The sequence below is a fragment of the Equus przewalskii genome, chromosome 18 (assembly GCF_037783145.1).
Source record: "Equus przewalskii isolate Varuska chromosome 18, EquPr2, whole genome shotgun sequence".
In the NCBI taxonomy this organism is placed as follows: domain Eukaryota; kingdom Metazoa; phylum Chordata; class Mammalia; order Perissodactyla; family Equidae; genus Equus; species Equus przewalskii.
In genome coordinates this window covers 12069298-12090137 of record NC_091848.1, presented here as the reverse complement: position 1 = coordinate 12090137, position 20840 = coordinate 12069298, and the positions used below count along the sequence as shown (strand labels likewise).

At 41.0% G+C, this 20840-nt stretch overlaps 1 protein-coding gene across 1 annotated transcript; it reads right to left on the bottom strand.

The window, feature by feature from the left end:
- SAMD7 (sterile alpha motif domain containing 7) lies at positions 1-20192 on the bottom strand. Its single transcript, XM_008531057.2, has 7 exons — positions 20107-20192; positions 18705-18829; positions 14954-15032; positions 13206-13834; positions 12066-12187; positions 6341-6451; positions 1-3310 (listed from the first exon to the last, which is right to left on the bottom strand). The coding sequence occupies exons 1-7, from the start codon at positions 20190-20192 to the stop codon at positions 3116-3118; spliced, it is 1347 nt and encodes a 448-aa protein (XP_008529279.2). The 3' UTR covers positions 1-3115.
- Between the last annotated feature and the right edge of the window lie 648 nt (positions 20193-20840).

The window sequence follows — 20840 nt, the reverse complement described above, 5'->3', positions numbered from 1 at the left end:
TTTTTCCTTGTAATTTGTTTGTTGAAGAAACTCAGGTCATTTCTACCATATAGTTTCCCACAATCCAGATTTTGCTATTTCCATAACTGTGGTGATGTTTAACATGTTTCTCTGTCCTCTGAATTTCCTGTAAATTGGTTTTGGGATCTAGAGATTTAATTAGATACTGGGTAATTTTTTTTTTTTTGGTAAGACTACTTCATATGGGGTGTCATGAACTTCCATCAGGAGGTATATAATGTCTGGTTGTTTTTCTTCTTTTGATGTTAGCAGCCATTTATGATCATTGTCTAGGTCCTTTATTTTTCAGGGGTGCAAAATAGTGATATTCGAATTCTATTATTACTGTTTAATAGCTGTACTACTTCTCTAGATGAAAGAGTTGTATAGTGCTCCATTATATGGATGTTCATTCAGTCTGTATAAATAGAATATTTCGTAAGTCGGAAGACCCTATTTAGCAAACAAATCTTATTGTGATTGGTTTTCAAACATAAGAGAGGACTTTTTGGTTGCTATTGTTGTTTTATTCTCAGAAAGGATCTAGGGTATGCTCAAGACTAAATTAGCATTTGCAGAAAAGTTAAAAACTATTTCTACATGATAACATAAGTAAAATTTTCAGCCTCCCAAATAATTTCTGTTACTCAAATGAGTCTTTTGTTAGAAGGTATCCTGGAGCCATTAATCTGGAAAGAAAGCGATTTTAGTATGCACAAGCAATTTCAGTCTCCTTTTCTTCCGGTGAAGCATGCCGAGAGCTGGGGAGAACCTCCTTTCCACGTGTCCCCTGGTTCTTTTTTTATGCCTGGATCTAAAATTAAGCCCAGTGCTTTTCTTGGCGATAGCACATGCCAGCATGGCAGATCAGAACATTTTCTTTAGAGCAATGTTGAGATGCATCTGTTCAGGTGAATCAGTCCCCAACTCCATTGACTCTTTTCACAGGGATAAGAAACTCAAAAGTCAGCATATGGGTTGAACCACGTGATCCCTTTGCCACTAAAAATATTAGCTAGCTTTTCTTTTTACCTCCTACCATAACATCTGTTACCTCACACCTGGCATCTTGTGAAACTTCTGCCTGCTGGAAATTATAGCAGGGGAAAGGTCTTGTGACAAAACTTCTTAAAATTTTGAAATTTGGGGGCCAGCCCAGTGGCCAAGTGGTTAGGTTCATGCACTTTGCTTCAGTGGCCCGGGGTTTGCTGGTTCAGATCCCGGGTGCGGACCCACTCACTGCTCATCAAAGCCATGCTGTGGTGGCATCCCACATAGAAGAACTAGAGTGACCTACAACTAAGATATACAACTATGTACTGGGGCTTTGGGGAGAAAAAGAAAAGGAAGATTGGCAACAGATGTTAGCTCAGGGCCAATCTTCCTCACCAAAAATAAATAAATAAATAAAAATTGAAATTTGGAGGAATTATTTCTCTTTCTCTCTCTCTCCAAAGAGAGTAAACTAGCAAGTCACAAGCATATTTGACCGTATAATATAATTTTATGTCAGAAAAAACCCTCTGCTGTTTTCACATTAAAAGTGAAAGAAAGCAAAGCTCCACTAAATTAGCATGGTTTATGGGGACATGACTTCAAAACTCACCTTCCAAATCAAAAAGTGAATGTGGGTAGCATGCTATATATGTTTATGGATGCAATTTATTTTTTTAGTTATCTATTGCTGTGAAACAAATTATTCCAAAACCTGGTGACTAAAGACAACACATATTTCTTATCTCCCAGTTTCTGTGGGTCAGGAATTCAGGAGCGGCTTTGCTGGGGGCCCTCAGGCTCAGGGCTGCCATTAAGTTGTAGACAGGAGCTGTATGGTCATCTCAAGGCTTGACTCAGGGAGGAGCCACCTTCAAGTTCCCTCATGTGGCTGTTGGCAGGCCTCAGAAAATTCCTTTCCAAGTTCAGTCACGCAGAGCTCTCCACAGGGCTGCCTGGAGACATCGAAGCTGGCTTCTCCGAGAGCAAGGATTCCAAAGACAGTGAGAGACGGCACCCCAGATAGAAACTCCAGAAGTGACATCCCATCACATCTGTCATATTCTGTTCATTAGAAAAGAGACAATACATTCAGCTCTCCCAAAAGGAGAGGGGATTACACAAGGCCATGGACACCAGGAAGCAGGGATCATTGGGGGCCATCTTAGAGTCTGCTTACTACAGTTTCTTTATTTTAGATATCAATTTTTAAAACGGAAAATACATTCTCATAGCTAGAAATTCAAAATGTACAAGAGGGCATGTAGTGAGTCTCCCTTGCACGCCTGTCACCCAGTCCTCTCCTTCAGCAAACTCTCCTCAGTTTCTTGCGTATCTTTTCAGAGGCTTCCTGTTAATGTGAAGTTGAAAAAAGTCATACTCCACAGAGTACGAGCAGAAAGCCACTTTAATCCTCTCCCTTCCATCTTGCCAATTCAAACCTGCTTTGCAGAGATAAGGCTGCCCCAGCGCTTGGGTGAAACATGAGGTGGGTACTATGACTTTTCACCTCCCTCTCAGATAATGAGTCCTCCAGTTATTTTTAGTCATAACATAGTTTCACATCAGAAAGAAAACGCCAAGTAAGAGTCAGACACTGAATTTTAAGGTTAAAGCTTCTGCCCTTCCCTCGCGTGGGCCTCCTCCAGCCTGGAAGCCTGTAACTAGATGAGGTGGAGCCTGTGGTCAGCTTCTTTATTTCTCTGCTTTGTACTTTTCCACTTTCTCTTCATCCTTCTTCTCACTCCACTGGGTTACCTTTGTCTCTTTCTGGTTTGAGGGATGGGAAATGAGTGAAAAGAGGTAAGGAGCTCTTTTTTTCAGTATCGTCTCTTTTGGCTTCATAGATTTCCTCATGGAAACATCCGACTGTAGCTTTTTTGATGTTTGCAAATTCTCTCCTTCGTTTAGCATTTGTTTCCAAGGATACGCCTCCAGCCACTTTGTGCTGAGGTCACTTCAGGAAGCCTCTTGGGCAAGGCCTCCTCCAAGACAGCTCTGGGAGGGCTGGCTTTCTCTTCCTCTCAGCCTTCGTCTGGTCCCGGGAAAACCTCACACACCCTTCAGAGTATCCTAGACGCTTTGGAAAACTGATTAAGACTGTTCACACTTTTCGAGGGTTTTAATTTCTCATACTATCTCGCTCAGTTCCCTTAGGAATTATTATATCTTTGGAACAAGGCATGTCCAACGTATCACCCCAGGAATTAGAATCCAAAATAGGGAATGTATCTGCTGGTTGATCAAATGCTTGTCTTGTATGGGCAGGAAGTGAAAGACTTTTCTTGTAGAACATACTTTCCACATGCTGAGATACCTTTGAAGACAAAATAATGAGAGTAATTAAGTCTATGAATACTTTCAATAACCTAAGGTACTCTGCTTAGCCACAGGTGGCAGGGATGCTGAGGTAATTTCAGGCACAAGGCATCTGTATAGTTGCGGGGGACTTGATTCTAGGATGTGGTGGGCTTTTTCTTTCTCTCAGAATCATACAGTGTTTACTGCTGAAAAACTAGATATCGAAGTGGTAGTAACTTTCCAAATGCCATTCCTGGTTCTGCCGTGTTTCATCTGTACACACAATTATTTCCCTCTGAGTTCACTCCACCTCTCCTTTTTCCAACGGTCCCACAGGAGGTCCCACAATAGGTCCCACAGAGACCCACTCCACCTCCACCAACACCCAGCCGGTCCTTCTCCTGGTGGAGGCTGGGATTCTTTAGGCAGCCTCAGCACACAGCTGGCTTTCAGTTGGCTTAGTGCTGAGACATAAACGAGGCTGCTCTGGGACTTGGTGTCTCTGTACTAACCACTGGCCTTCTCTACAAACCTGACCCTAAATGGGACCTGGAAGATTTCTGTGTTGTTCACATCGTCACAGCTCAAACTCAGCTTCCTTCATTCTGGGACTATCTGAGTTCTCAAATTCCAATAACTTCTTCTTCTCCTGCCCCTTTCCTTGTGTGCCAAGTTCTGGCCCAACTTCTAAGTTTCTGCTCTGGAGGGTGGGTTTCCTTCTTCTTGGCAGGGCTCACTAACGTGGAATTTTGCCCTTGATTCCCATTTTGGAGATTGAGACTTTCTTATCTTACCTACTGATGAACTCCTGCCTGCTCACCTCTGGGTCTGTCAGATGTTACTCAGAACCTTCCAATTCTACTGCTTCAACTGCATCCCCAGAAATTCCCAACCCCAAGGACTCTAGAACTGTTCTGTTTGGTTAAACATCTGGCATCAGCTGGACTGTCCCCCAAGCTTCAGTGGGAGTCCTGTCCTGTTACGCTGGTAAATGGAGCCTGGGATGTATCAACCCAATTGGGTTTCCTGGAGGCACTTACACATATCAGATGGGAGCACAGGAAATGACGACAGCCTCGTGAAAATGGTATAGAGGGTAACACTAGCAGCAAGTGAGGAGGAATTAAGAATGACTTGGAGTTGGCCGCATTATAAGGATAAAAAAAAAAAAAGAAAGAAAAAAAGCCAACGTGATAAATCAAAGCCAAAGAAAATTTGATTTGAGAAAAATCCATGCAGTGTCATTGTAAGTATGCCAAGATATATAGTATCCTCACTAAAAAAAATAAGTTATTTAAAAGTGAATGCCATATTGTACCAATGCTAATTTCTTAGTTTTGACAAATGTACCACGTTATGTAAGCTGTTAACATTAGGAAAAGCTGAATGAATTCTCTGTACTACCTTTGCAACTTTTCTGTATCTAAAATTATTCCAGAACAAGAAGCTGGAAAAAAGAATACCAATGGAAACATTAAAGTATTTGCACTAGAAATAACTTCTTTACCCCTAAACATTTTGGGCAAATAAAAATGGTTTTTGAAGGACATTTTGAAATCTCAACTGCTGGCATAAACATGTATTATAAATGGATAGAGTCCTGTATAAATTCTGGGAAGAATTAGTTGATGCTTTTTAGTTTCACTTTCAGGAAACTCATTCTTTCAACAGATAATTACTGCCTATTATGGGTCTATGGGCATTTCTAAGGATACATCAGTCAACAAAACAGATAAAGATCTCTGCTCTCAGGGAGCTTACATTCTAGTAGGGGCAAGGGGAAATCAACAATAGACATGAATATAAGGAATAAGTAAACTACATGGTATGATTGAAGGTGGTAGGTGCTATGGGGAAAAAGAGAAGAGCAGAAACAGGGATAGCAATAGGATGTATGGGGGGCTGGGCTGCATGCTATTTTAAATAAAGTGAACCCTGTGAGCCTCATTGAGAAGGTAGAGTAGAGCAAAGATGAAAGAGATGAGGGAGCAAAGCAGGATGCTGTCAGGGGCAAGAGCATCCCAAGCAGAAGGAATGGCCTAAGGTGGAGCAAGCCTTGATGTTCAAGTAGCATCCAGGGGCAAGTGGGCAAAAGCAGGAATCGAAGGGGAGAGAAGTGGAAGATGAGGTGAAGAAGGTAAGGGTGGTGGTGGGTGAGAAGGAGTGCAAATAATATAGGACTTTGACTTTTACTCTGAAGGCAACAGGCGGCTCTTGCAGACTTTTGAGCAGAAGAGTGACATGATCTGTCTTATGTATTCAAAGGATCCTTCTTTACTGCTTTGTGAATAGGCTCTGGCTAGGCAAGGGCAGAGCAAGGAGAAGAGTTAGAAGGCTGATGCAGTAATCTAATAAGAGATGATGGTGCCTTAGTCCAGAATGAAGCAGTGGAGGTGATGAGAAGTGGTGTGCTGGAGCTGGCTCATTCCTGCCCTTGAGCACCAGTTGTTAAATTTTTAGGAAATCTGCAAGCCAGTTGTTAAACATGCCAATACTAAAAATTAAATTATATGAACTTACAGTTAAATACGCTATATTGAAAACTAAAGTAATAAATAACCAAACTTATCACTTATTGTTTCTACCTAATTGCTTTACTATTATTATTATCTCTGCTGTTGAGGTTATTTACACCTGTTCTAGCCATACGGTGAAAATACTCTCAAACGGGGTGCTGCTGGGCATGTCTTCCCACTTCTGTCTTCAGTGACGTTACATTAGGAGTTTGTCAGCCACGCTGGGAGTATTTACACTACAGAAATGGACAAATGCTACAAATCAGGGTTCATTTTTGTTTTTAAAGAGAGCTGGTTGTTAAACATTTACCAGCACACTTGTGTCTTCCCAACTACACCTAGGAATGAGTACCACTGCCCCATCGAATGTTTTCAGGTTCCTCCACTTCTATCATGTCCCCACCCACAGAGGAGAAACGCTTAATAAAGAGGTTAAATAGGTATTATTCATATTACGACAAGATAAAAGTAACACATTTCTCTTAAGTTTAAGACCATTAATGTATATTTAGTTATGAAAAATCTCCTACCTGCGACTGGATCTTCAGTGCTGGCCCGAGCTTTAATCCCATGGTGCTTCGAAGATGCTCCTCTGTGAGTAATGGCAAAGTTTCTCCATCAATTGCATGATCTTTAAATACCTTATTAAATACAAAAGGTGTTAACTTTGTCTAAATACCTTTTTAAAAAAATTCTAGTTTTCTACATAGATATTTTAGTTTTGGAGGAAACATTAAGACTGCTTGAGGATGACGTACAAATTGATAAAATTTCTTATTTTCAGTTATTCTCTCTTCTGTGCTCCAGCAGCACATTGTTTGTGTTCTTTAACAACCTTTGGAGTGGTAATTCTCTGTTTATAGAACCAAGTTTCAACCTGGAATAGTTATTATTTGAGGTCAGGGCCATGCCTTCTTTGCCAGTGTATGCAAACACAGTGGCTGGCACATAGCAGAAGACATGCAATAAACATTGCTGGACAAATCGGCGAGTGGGCCAATAGTCTGAGTAAAGGGATGTGGGTAAAAACCATTGCAAACAAATTTCATCTCTCACATTTCTAGGTGCTGTGCCCTCCGTCCACTGCCTTACACGAACGGTAAAGGGAGGAGAGGAAATGCAGGTGAGAGCTGTCATGCTGGAACTTTCCAGCAGGGCCTGTTTGCTCTGACTGTGCAGTGGATGTGAGCATGCCTTCCTTTCTTCCAGAAACTAGGAAACCTGCTGGTGGACAAAGGTTCCAGGCTGGTAGAGATGGGCAGAAAAGACTGGGCAGATTGATAGTGCCGTCAGTTCATGATCTCCAACTTCAACCTGCCTGGCTATCTTATAGTTACTGATGAGCTTTCTCTTCTTTCTGTTTCAAGCTTTATTCCCACTCCTCAGACTTCAGACCCCCCTGGAATCCTCTCTCATTTTCAGCAGATCATATAACTTCCTAATTTAAAAAAAAAGAAACCAGTAGATAAGAACTTCCTCTAATTCTGCCCAACAAACCTAAAAATCGACATTTTCTCCCTCTGTCCTGATATGGTGGAAGGGAGGCCCCTCATTGTTTAAAAGCAATCTCTCCACGTAGGCTGTGGGTCCTCCCTTCTCCCACCTTGGGGCTCCACTCGATAGGTGATCGCTTTTCTCGTTGTCGGTCTCTCCTCCTTGGCTGGCTCTTTCCCATTGGCATTTAAGCAAGCTTCCACCATCATTAAATAAGCAATAATAATGAAAATACACACATGCTTCCTCACTCCGTCTCTAGATACTGCCCCATGTCTCTCATGCCCTTCCCAGCCCTGTTTCTCATGCTCCCTGTTTCCACGTTCTTACTTTGCAGTCAGTCCTGTCTCAAGGAGTCTGACTTCCACCCTTCCCAGTCCATTAAACCTGCTCTCCTCTGGGTCCCTGGTCTCCATTGTTACCAAACACATGGATATTTTTTGGTCCTCATATGTCTTATGCTCCTGATTGCATTTGACATTGTTGACTGCTCCTTCATGAAAAATGCTCTCCCCTTACCCACATGAGGCTTCTCCCTCCTAGGTACCCTCTGCCCTCTCTTTGGCAGTCACCTTTGTGACTACTGTTTCTTTGTTCATCCTTATGTGTTAGGATTCCTTAGGCTTCTGACCCAGGTTCTCTTTGATCTTCCCTATTCATCTCAGTCTCTCTCTTGGCTTCAGTAGGTGTCTCTAGATACTGAAGCCTCCTTAATGTACACCTTTAACTTAGAAGCTGAATCATGCCAATTCTGTCGCTTAGATAGTGTTCTTATCTGCCCATCCCACTGCCCCTACCCTGGATCAAACTCCATTATTGCTCATCTGAGGAGGCTTCCCCATTAGTCTTGTCCCCTTTAACTTATCTTCACAGAAGCAACCTAAGCGACCTATCTGAATTATAAAGCTAATCATGCCACTCCTGCTTAAAGCCTTCACTGCCTCCAGGATAAAGTCATAATCCTTCACTGGATCTTCAAGGCCCCTTCTCCCACTCCAGTCTCCTGTCTTGCCATCCTCATCTCTCCCACCTTGGCCCTGGCCCTCTGGCCACTGGGAACTACTCTCATAATCCCAACTGTGCTAAATTCTCTCTGGCTCCTGGTCCTTGCTTAGAAATTGCTCCTTTGCCTCCGTCTCACCTAACATCCCCTCAGCTGGTAAACTCCTCTCTGTCTGATCTCACTTTTGATGGCTCTTCCTTCAGGAAGCCATGAGGCCCTCCTCTGTGTTCCCGCCATTTCCGAACTTGCCCTTTCAGCACGGTCACACTGATTTGGAATCCTTTCCTGGTGTCCTTCTTCTGGACTATAAACTTCATGAGAAGAAGAACCATATTTGTCTTGTTTCCACTCTGTGTTCCGTGCCTTGGAAGGTATTCCTCAGAACTGGCTGAAAGATAGAATCTTCTTGGGAAGTTTCTGTACCAGGAACTTCGTGTTCTAATAGATCCTAGTTGTTCACAAACTACATTTGTTAAGTATTTCTTTTCCTATTTTAATTAAGTAAATCATAGAGTGGCTAATATCAAGTAAATCATAGAGCGGCTAATATCAATTAACTTACTTTGGGCTAAAGCAAAAAAAGTTGACTTTGGGTTAGGCTTATAGCCTTGGGGAACTGTATGATTTAGCTTAGGTTTTTTGAAATATCAAGAATAACTTAAGGATCCCTTTTACCACCTTTGAGAACTCCTAGGGGCCCAGATACTGAAAGCATATGGCCCAATATCCTCAGTGTAGAGTAATTACAATGGAAAGAGCTAGATTTGTGGTCACATACACATTTTTCAAGTATTCATTCTCTTAACTACCTTGCTGCTGAGTTTTACTCAGCTGCAAAATAGGGTTAATATCTTCTTTGTAGAATTATGGTATAAATTAAATTTAGAACATAGTCTAAACAATGTGCCTAGTACAGTGTCTGGCATATAGTCTGTGCCCAACAAAGAGTAGGCATTATTATTATGATCTTTCATAAATGAGAGAACTAATGTAGCAAAAGTGGAGTTGCCCAAGAAGCACAGCTTGCCAGTTGGAGAACTTGTAAAATAACATATAGTTTATGATTCTGATCCAGGATTTTGTCTGCTTAATTGCATTGCCATTCAGAAAGAGTAGTACTGATGAAAATAGTTAAGTATATTAGGGGTAGAAATTTTGCTTCATTTCTCTCTCCTTTGTAGAGATTCCACTGAGCAGTGAAGGGACCATGAATGAGCATCCAAAGAAGGAGACATCACAGGGCTACATTTTCAGGCGGAGGTAGGTTGGCAGCCAGGGCCTGAAATGTGTGAGGGCCTAACACCCAGCCACGGTGGATGACCCTGGGCCTGAGGCAAAGATGCAGAACATGCCACTGTCACTCAGAAGATGTCCCTCCCCATTCGTTCTCACAAGAGCAGTTTAGGTCAAGAGCACCAGATAAATGTGCACATATTTTTAGTAATTTCAGTTATTTTTAAAGTGAGAATATTTTATCTGCCGTGTTCTTTGAACTAGATATTTACTTAGAACAAGCAAAATGTGTTGCAGGGTCTCTTGGATGTCCCTAAACAGTTGAGCCACCAACCTTCTCTCTACATCTATTTAAAAGAGTTCATTTGCATGGGGCCTTTGGGTTTTAGTTGTGTTTCTTTTTTCCTAATTTCTTTTTCTACTTATAGGAGGCAGGTGGAGGGAGGTTGCTGAGTAGGCACTTAAGACAGAGGTGAGGAAGAAGAGGACTGGAGTGGGTGGGGGGAGACAGTGAGTGTAACCCTGACTAGTTGCGGGGGCTGTGAGTAAAAACCGACTGGAACATTTTACACAAGTGTCCTTGTGAGAGTTGTGCACAAGCTGTGCTGCTTCAGGTACAGGTACCCTGTACCCAGGCGCGTCCGGGGGTTCCACCATTTCTCCACAGAACACCGTCACCGAGCACGGCGGGGTCGTGCCCAGCAAAGCAGTGGCATTCTGGAAGTTGATCTCACCAGCAGTCACTGGGAGGGAACAGACTTTAACAAGGAAACAAGAGCAGGACTTGATCGTAAACATATTTGAGAAACACCTAGAAATAATTGTACCCCTTCTTGTGGCGGGGACGGGAGCACTGACATCCTGTTGGTGAGAGATAATGAGTCAGCAAAGTTTGGGGTATTCGTGTTTATGTGACTTCTGTGTACCCACAAGAGGATGTTTGGGATGATAAAGTATGAAATGCATGTAATATTATTTACTACAAGAGTGGTTATTATAAACTGCACTGTTATGACTCTGGATCACTGACTGATTAGGAATAATGACAGTGGAAACAGATTCTATCCATCAGAAGTCAGCACTTACACGTTCATTATACACAGGGTTGCTTGTTTCTGGCTGTTATCAGAATTTGGTAACTTCATTGTACTGGTAGTTGATGGGTATTTGAAAACGGCATGGATAAATTTTAAAAGCGATTGACCCACGGTTAATGACTAATAATATAGTTATACTTATTGAATAGGAGAGAATAGGACAAAAATTTTTATCAGGTATGCAAAAAGACAAAGAGGGTGACTTGAGGAATACAACTTGCTTCAAAAGTAAATTGAGGTCCTGCTCTCTCTAAGAGCCTCTGATATAATCATGAAATTAGCATTTATTGCGTACTTGCAAGGTGCCAGGCACTCTTTATAGCTTACAGCAATCCTCTGAGAATGTATTATACTGTTATCCCCATTTTACAGACGATAAAACTGAGGCACAGAGAAGGGAGGCAACGTGTTCTAGGTCACATGTCCAGAAAGTAGAAAAGCTCGAATTTGAACTTGTACTTTCTGGTTTCATAAGCCATCCTCTTAATTACTACCCTCTATAGAATTTTTTCATAAGTCCCATAAACAGAACAAAAAAAGAAAGAAAAAAAGAATTGACAGCATTACACCAAAGGAAAATATTATTACAAAATCAAGATTTGAAAACATCAGTTAATTGTGATGTTGTTAAATCGTAATGCCCTCTCCTTGCTTTCTTTTCCTTTAATTTATAAGCCTAAGATAATGACACCAGAGTTAACAGGCACGGTCTTGCTTGGAACTGTGTTATTAACTCACTTGAGAAAGTAAACTATACACATGAAAATGTAACGTTGACATAAATTTCAAAAAGTTGCCAAACCATGACTTTTGTTACCAGTTTTCCCATACAAGTAAAACTAGTCTTCTTCCCAACTGTCCTGACAGTTCATTATAATTTAAAAAATAGTATTTATCTACCAGATTGAATTATAGGTGTGTATGCTTTTTTGTACACTGCCCCAGCATATAGAATTTAAAAATAGTTAATTTCTACTTTTCAGATCTATTACCTTCGTGTCCTTTAGAATAAAGTATATATTTCTGTTACCTATTATGAGTAGCCTAAAACTTCTAGTACAGAAGTATGTGCCCCAAAAATATTTATCATACAGACAAGTAGGAAATGTAGTAGACACTTCTCATTGTTTTCGGATGTTTGACCTCTGAATCTCCTAATTTGGGAAGAGCTTCCACCTCTGGGAGTCTTAACGGAAGAGAAACTAAACCCAACACTGCTTTCCCAGTCTCCCCTGCAGCTGGGGTGGGGCACACGACCCAAGCTCCACCAATCAGAGGCTCCTTTCCTAGGGTAGTCAATTATGTAAAAAGGGGGAGGTTATTAGGAATCCTCTGTAAAGGCAAAATGCAAGTTTGAAAGAACTTATTATGAAGGAAATATACTTCAAAGTGTCTTACTTTTATGAAAATACTTAAATTTTAAGTCACCTGAGCATAGTCCGAGCAACCTGGAAGGCCACTAATGAAGTTGTGCACGTCATTCACGGTCCATTTCTGAATATCTTCATCCAAAGCCAGGTTCTCCCCAGTTGTAAGCAGTGAGTGTGTTCCTTTAAAATGGAAAGGAAATTATTTGGTGGTATAAAATTTCCAAGGAAATGGGGGAGACTAAGGCACAGTTTTCTGTATAGTTACGTTAATTTCCTGATGTTCTGTTACCATGGAGTAGTCTTTTTATATAGATCTATATGTAAACTCCTTAAAAGATATTGAGCTACTGAGAGATGTTTTCTGAAAAGCTTAGCTGTCTCCTTTCTTTTCTTCCTCTGAAGGATCTTTACTGACGGCATTAATGTAGATAAACAAGTCCCAGAACTGCTCCAGCTTCTCTCAGATTCCAACAGAAACGCCCTGTGGATTTCATTCTCCAGATTAACACTACCATGTTCCATGACGTTATGTAGTTTATCACGCTCTCTAGGTGATGCAAGAATTTAGTTACATTTTCATCAAAATGGCAAATTAACACTTCGTAAGGGAAGCGGTTGGTATGATGATTAGATTATATACACTCCCAAATCCCTGTGTTTTAAAATATTTTTATCTAAAGAAGTTCAAGAAAACTATTCAGTGTGGTTTTTTTGGGGGGGCGGGTAGTGCATCAATACTTTTAGATTAGAAGGTATCATAACAGTAATGGGCACTGAAAGTTAATGCTTCCGTTTAATCGTCTATTTTTTTCTGCATTTAAATACAGAGGAAATAAAATTTATACTTTTAAGCAAGAAGCCCCTCTATTTTGGGTTGAAGAGATTAACAGTACATTAAATTAAAATTCTAATTAAAAATTCTGGTAGGTTTTCCCATCCTTCCTCATACTTACCTTCCTAGGCTTTGCTGAAAATTCTCTGTATAGCAATCTATAAATAGAGACAAGTTTCACTGACATGGGTGATTGGAACTAACGTATTAAAGTGACTTCAAGAAGAGGTAATTCTAAATAGGAGTAAGAAAAAGAAGTATAAAAAGAAACACAATGGATACAGTTCACTATGTCATAACGTAATGGACTTGATGAACTGTGGTTCATGAGGATCTCCCATTGGCCATTGGCCTTTGGGCAGCTACCTGGCAGAGACGGCGGAGGAGCTGGAGGACGAGCCTCATTCTTTTCACCACAGGCTGCAGAAACTTGATCTGAAGGCTTCTCTTTGTCACTGTCCCAGGTCTTTGCTTCCAGGGAAGTGCCATGAGCTCCCCAGGGTTTTCTCTGGGTGAACTCCAGCTCTCCACAGGTGTTGGCAAGAGCTGTACTTGGCTTTTCATTGGTTTTGCTGGACTTCTGACTGTTGAGAACTTCAGTTTCTGGGTCTTTTGCGTACTCATCCTCTTCATAGGGAATCGCATGAGTCTGGCCTAGGGTTTTTTCTTCTGCTTGACCTTTGGAACTCTCAGTGTCACTGTCTAGAACTTTCTGATTCCCTGTACCTCTCCTGAGATGACGACGTTTCTGCCCCCAGCTCTCTAGAAAGCGTGGACCAGTTGTCACTAGCATGGGGTTTCCCTGAAGGTTTCTCAGGGTGCTTCTGTGAAAATGCAGGTCACTGGCAGGGAGCATGCTTCTGCCATGGTAGGTGGCTGGGCCAGCTGGGATACTGGACCCACAGAGGAATGGTATCCCCATGCCCCCTAGTCCCTTGGGATTAACTTTTTCTATTCTCCTTTGCTGGTAAATGGCATGCATTTCCATTTCCATCCTAAAAACAAAACAATATATTTTATACAACCCAAGAAAACCATTAGAAATATAATTTTAATGGCCCTCTGCCTTCCCTAAATGAGCACCTATGCTTTTCCTGTGAGTCCTCGCACTACTTACCTGAAGTCTGTTAGGTGGAAACACAAATCCCCCACAAAGCCACCGGGAAAGAGAGTTTGGAGTAAGATCTGAGGGGGGAGGGTTTGGTTGAGTCTCACAATGGACGTCCAAGGCCAGTCTTTAGAGCATTACCTCTAATAGACATGGCACATTTAGCCAGTGTGGGGATAGTGCAAGACAGGGTTGTTTCTGGCCAGAGATTAATCCTCAAAGAAACTAAAGTTCTGGGAAGAGGTTTATAAAACCCTGCAGTTTTAGTGGAACTCGAGAAACACAATAAGTCCAATGCAAGTCTCAACTATTACAAATTAACGCTAGTGGCAGGGGTGGGGGGAGGGGGAGGACTTGTTGGTGTTTTTGCTTACGTTAATTTGCTTATTGGTCATCATCTGGACCCGTTAAGGTTCAGCGGTGAGAAGATTGACTGATGCCTTCTCTCCACCCCCAGCCATACCCTAGTCATTATTGCTGAGCTTCACTACAGCCGAAGGCCACTGCTGGGCTGACACGGCACTGTCTGGGCTCTGAGGGTGTAGTCTGAAGGGGGTTGGCAAGCTTGGCTCCTATCTTTGGGCAGAACTGAAGTCATTTAAGACAGAAATGCCAATGTGAATTTCAGAGGAATCACAGCTAGGCATTTTAACTATGAGACATTGACACGGTATTAAGATCTGTGGACTTAGCTTCACTGTGGAATTTCTAACCTTGCTTCATCCTTAACCAAACTGTGCACATGTTTGTATATGTTTCTCTTTGTAATATTCCTGAAATACTTTTTGTAAGTAATCAGTGTGTGTGTGTGTATAAAATCAGTGTGTGTGTATATATATATATATACACACTCAAACATAACAATATATACAAATAGAACATTATGCAAATATAATGAATGCATGTATATATAAAGGAATATATATATTTTATATGTATATATAACAAATGAATAAACAAACAAATGAATGCATAGAAAATAGATAAAACAACATTGCTACGTTACCTGGCAATATGCTGCCTTTGAATCATCTCATTCCTTCTAGCGATTGCCTTTATGGATTCAGGTGGTAAAATGCCCCAACCTTAAAACAGAAAACCACCATCCCACCCCACAAACAAATTAACAACATCCATTTGAAAATAATGAAATAAAATATAATGATTTAAGACAGTATCTGCAAAAGACCACCAGCTGAGCGCAAGGTTGGAAACAGTATCAGATCATTGCCGTTGAGCATTTTAGAGCCACTTTGCTAATGACATGATGACAAGAATAATTTTTTTCTTTAAGTATGGGTCTCATGATTGGTGATGTTTTCCTGCCATACTTAAGAAGGAAAAAAGATGAAACGAACTATGATCTTTCCATCTGTTGCTTTTGAAATAAAACTCCACAGCTTTTTAATTTTTTTTGGTATGAGAGGAATTAATTGATGTTTTACAAAAAGTAACTCAGTGCTTCTTGATGCACTGAAATGTCTGGAAATAAATGCAATGACTTAAGTGGATAAAATATAAAGTTCTCTACGTGGACTTTTTGGTGTATCTGAGGTAAAGACTTTTTCCAAAACTATTTCAATGGAGTCGGGCTGCATTACATTCTTTGTTTATGTCAACCTTCCAAAAAGTCTTGAAATAATGGCAGCAGCATTGCCAGAATTCAAGGCTCTATCCTTGCCTGGTAACTTCATGCTTACATCGATCTTTTTTTTTTTGGACTCCTAATGCCCTTAGTGTCTACTGGTGCTCCTCAAACTATCTACGTTTCAGGACCATTTTCTTCTTTTTAAATTTCCAACCCATCCTGGATTGATACTTTTAAAAAATACAATAAAATGATTTTTTCAAAAACTGAAATGAGAACAAGGACAAATATAAGCATGATTTTTAAAAATTATTAGATTAACAGACATAAAATTGCCTTGTTAAATTGCTATTACAGTTTCTAAGCCCTTACTCTCTGTTTATGCATTTAATTGTACAAACCCCTCATGACCCACACAGGTCTGCAGACCACACTCTAAGAATAACAGACACACGAATTGTACTTAGTATACGTAGTTTTGTTCAAAGATAGTTTTGCTTGTTTTTAAAGATTGGCACCTGCGCTAACATCTGTTGCCAATCTTCTTTTTTTTGTTGCTTCTTCTCTCCAAAGCTCCCCTAGTACATGGTTGTATATTCTAGTTATAGGTCCTTCTGGTTGTGCTGTGTGGGACGCCACCTCAGCATGGCCTGATGAGCAGTGCCATGTCCGCGCCCAGGATCCGAACCCGAAAAACCCCGGGCCGTCCAAGCGGAGAGCACAAACTTAACCACTGGGCCACGGACAGACCCTCAATGATAGTTTTTCATATGTAAATCTGTTCTCCCCAGCAACAGGGTAAGTATCATGAAGTCTAGAATTGTTTCTTGTATTTGCTTTGTACCAAGTTAGTAGAGCTCATTAAACTCCTAATAATAATAACCTATCTTGCCATAAACCGTATTACATCTATCTTTTTTAATGAGATTCTTTGTCATTTGTAAAATTCAAAGGTTAGATGAGGTGACCTCTAAAAATCCTTCTAACTCTAATACTCTATATTTTTATAGTTCAATGGCTTCCACATATTCTCCTTTAGACAGCTGGCATGCATGAAACTGCCAACCCATGGCGTAACACCCAAAGATGTGGAGAAAGTCTGCATAAGAAGTCCAGTGTAGAGGATGCAATTCTAATTACCTGGATTTTAGGACTCTCTGAAACCTAGACTCATCAAACCTATTTCAAATTTTTTTCTCTTTCCCAAAGATAATATGCAACTTAGTGCTAGTCCAGTTGTAATAATCCACTCTTTACCTAATATCCCAATTTTTGAAATAGATCTCTGTCCTAGTTTCTATTTTGCTAACTTACATGGTAGCTCAGTTTTCATGGGACTGAGGCCCTACCTTGCCCTTGCTTACCCTCCTACAGGTCAGCCTTGCGGTGGGAGACCTCACCTATGTCCCTGGGACAAGGGGTCAACCTGCTTATTTGTATCGAAATATTGGCAGTTTCTGGATTCTTCATCACTAAGGAGGACTCAGAGTCAGCAATGCAACTATTTCACTGGTCTATTTATCTGTCGCCTATAACCTTAGGCTATAGATTTACTGGATTCTTGCTGCCAGATGGGGCTTCCATCCAGGATAGCTGTTGGACCTGTCTTCTGTGGTCCTTGGACCACTCCAGTGGCTGTGTCTAGTTTCAGACTTGGTCTTTGCTTAGATGCCCAGTCTCATTGCAGTGAATCCATGCACTGAGGTAGGGAACATGCTCAAATCCAGGTGGGCCAGTGTCTTCACTGGTCCTGGCACCAACCATATTTGTTTTTGTGTCAGAATTTTCACTCACATTGTTCCTATCTATTAAGAGTTGTTGGAATTGAGGAGCAGGGACAAACAGAAACTCATGAATATAGTTGTGGGGAGAAAAGATGCATCACCTTGATCTTCAATATTGTCAGGAAATTCTCACCTCCTATTCTCTCTTGAGCCCCCACCAGTCATGTTTTCACTGACACCACTGTACTGAAATTGCTCTTATTAAGATCAGCAGTGACCTCCACATAGCTAAATCTAATCATATATTCTGGGTCTTCGTCTTACTTTATCTACGAACGGCATACTTGACACAGTTGCTCACTCTCTCCTTAAGACACTTTCTTCCGTTGGCTCCCAGGCCTCCATAGTCTCCTGGGTTTCCTCCTACCTCACTGTTCTGTTGCTCCTTCTATTTCTCCCTTGCTTGTTCCTCTTCTTCTTCTGGACCCTGTTGTTATGTGCCAGGGATCATCCTTTTAACTTTTAGCTATTCTCACATTATAGATGACCTCATGTAGTCTCGTATATGCTGATGACTTCCAAAATTATATCTCCAGGCTGTCCTCAGAAGTCCGCCCTGAACCTCAGCTGCTTTTTTGACATCTCCCATTGATTGTCTACTAGGCATATCAAATGCAATCTGAGCAAAACTGAGCCTGTGATATCTCTCCCACCCCAAGGTCTCTCTTCCTCTCACAGTCTTCCTCAATTCAGTAAATAGTAACTCTACCTTCCTGATTTTTGAGGTCATCCATAACACCTCTCCTTTCACATCCCATATCTAAACCGTGAGAAAATTCTGTTGTTTCTACCTTCAAAATAATTACAGATTCCAACCAATTCTTAGGATTTCTACTGTCACCACCCAGGGCCAGCCCATCAAAATCTTTTGACTGTTCTAATAGCACATTAACTTTCATCAGTTTATACCCAGAACTTTGATCCTATCAAGTTTGTCCCCAACACAGCAGCCAGAGTGGTCCTGGTAAACATGTCAGACTATGTCACTCCTTTCTTGAAAGACCATGAAAGATTCCCCTCTTACTCAGAATAAAAGGCAAGACCTCACTACGACCTATCAGGAAATATATAAACAGCTCCAAGCCCCTTTAACTCTCAGATCTCATCTCCTCAAGACCTTATTAGTTCCTCATGTGTAAGATGAGACCGATAGCAACATTGCAGATTTTCATGTTATTCGTCAGTAAATTGATGATTGGAGGAGTTAAGCAACTGATCACACAGTGGTGGAACCATGATTTAAACCTAAGTAGCAACTGCAGAAACTACAAGGATAACCACCATGCGGTTCTGCCTCCAAAATCAACAGTGAATTTGAGCACAAGTTTAATGCAGCCATCCAGTTCACTGGGGCTCCGCAGAGGGGAGCCATCTATTGCTCTTACCTGAGTAGACACGATTGGACAGCAGGTTCGGCATATTTGTATTGGGTAGACCAGATGATCCAAATGGGGAAGGAACACAAAACTGTCTTGGGTCAGTGGGCGCTACAGTGGAAGGCAGTAAATCCCTAGGGAAAAAAGATACAAGGATAGATAAAATGAAGACGAAGTTATACAAAATTTCCGTTGCATAGGCAGTGAAATTTTTTTATTGCCATATGGGATTCTATCATCTCTTCCCCAAATGAAGTACCAAAGCCCTGCATTCCTTCTTGCAGGTCTCTAGTCTCTATTATTGGTTTAAGTAGAAAGACGGTAAGAAAGATTAGGAGGAAGGACCCTACTAAGGAAGGATCGACCCGGCTGACAATGCAACAGAGAAAGCAGGAAGGGAAAGCTTTAGAGATGTCTGGAAAAAAAGATCTAGTCAAATCAATACTGCTCTATGACTTTCCATGACCAGCATACCGTTCTGGCCACAACAGTCTTTTCTCATTGAATGGACATACTTTGGCTCAGTGTCTGACTACCTGGGTGGACAATCTATTTCTTTGCCAAACTTCAGTGATCTCTAGAAGTCCAACTTTATTGTTCACACTCCATGAACAAAATAAATAATGGATTTTACTTTCTCCTCAGAATGTCAAAATACTCTAAAGAAGGGAAGAAAGTGTGCAAAGTAAGTACTGATAATTTCACTTTTATTGAAGAGAAAAAACTGTTCTATTATAGGAAATCCAGAGACCCAATTGTTACGGACTAAATTGTGTTCCCCCCCCACCCCCAAATCCATATGTTGAAGTCCTAATTCCCAATGTGACAGTATTTGGAGATGGGGCCTTTAAGGAGCTAATTAAGGTTAAATGAGGTCGTAACAGTGGGGCCCTAATCCAATAAGACTAGTTTCCTTCTAAGCAGAGGAAGAGACCCCAGGAGTGCAGGCACACAGAGAAAAAGGCCTTGTGAAGACACAGGGAGAAGGCGGCCATCAGCAAGTCAAGGAGAAAAGTCTCACCAGAAACCAACCCTGCTGGCACCTTGATCTGGGACTTTCAGCCTTGAGAATCATGAGAAATAAATTTCTGTTGTTCAAACCCCGCAGTCTGTGGTATTTTGTTATGGCAGCCTGAGCAGACTCCACCAGTGTTTACACCCACACAAGGCTTGTCACACAGTAAGTGCTAGTTAGCTATTTGCTGAGTGACACATATGTCAAGCACTCCTCAAAGGGGAAGTGATGGGAAGCGTGTTGAAGGTACAGCCAGCAGAGTATCTTGACATGGGTTGCTGAACCACAGTTCCCTGAAATAACACTAGACAATAAAACAACACTGGATTAACATTGTTCAAAAACTTGATTATTCATTTACTTCTTTGACCAGAATATTAAATTGGAGAGAAATACCTATCCACAGTTGGAGGTTCAAATGGTGAGGGAACCAGTGGGATCCTCTGCTGCCCCAAGGCTGTCAATAAGGGGTTCACGGCCATCATTGGATTTATCATCAATATCTCTCGCCACTGATGGAGTTCTAAAAAGAACCCAATAGATACGTTAACAAATAAGTCTACTTTTTGTGAACTATTTGAATTCTTCTTGAACATAATGAACATCTTTTGTATTTTCCCAACACTTGTGAAAACTAGCTACACCAAGCTTTTGGTTACAAAAAACACCCCTCTTTGTAAGCACCAGATACAATTGTTGAACTCAGTATTTTATCAATGTGCTCTTGGAATCTGCTGCAGAGTTCACAGGTAATACCATACCACGCTGCAAGCAATAATAAAATTAAACCGGCTTTGCAAGATTCCAGAAATGCCAACTTCCTTTCTTATGCCTTATTTTGATTTTTATATATCCAGAGACACAGATGCATATTTACTCCCATATGTTCAATCTTCGGAAAAATACTCCTATCTAGCTGATAAGATTAAAACAGAAAAGAGAGGAGAAATCCTCTTAATGGCTAAAAATATATCTCATTAAAGTGGCTACAGGCTGACTGCATGAGGCTGTATCTAACTAGAGTAAGCGACCAAGTTATATGCAAAAGTACCCAAGCATAAGCATTCATAACTTTATCTTCAGAACCTGGTGATCAGAAAAAGGGACCATTGTTAAAGGGATAAAATTTT

Bases quoted from the DNA above. Each gene is read 5' to 3' on its own strand.
- SAMD7 (XM_008531057.2), bottom strand. From the start codon at position 20,192: ATGGCCGTGAACCCCTTATTGACAGCCTTGGGGCAGCAGAGGATCCCA. The intron at 13,835-14,953 runs GTAACGTAGCAA...TTTTGTTTTTAG, and splicing joins CAAAGGCAGCATATTGCCAG to GATGGAAATGGAAATGCATG. The intron at 3,311-6,340 runs GTAGGAGATTTT...TTGTCTTCAAAG, and splicing joins CACTGAAGATCCAGTCGCAG to GTATCTCAGCATGTGGAAAG.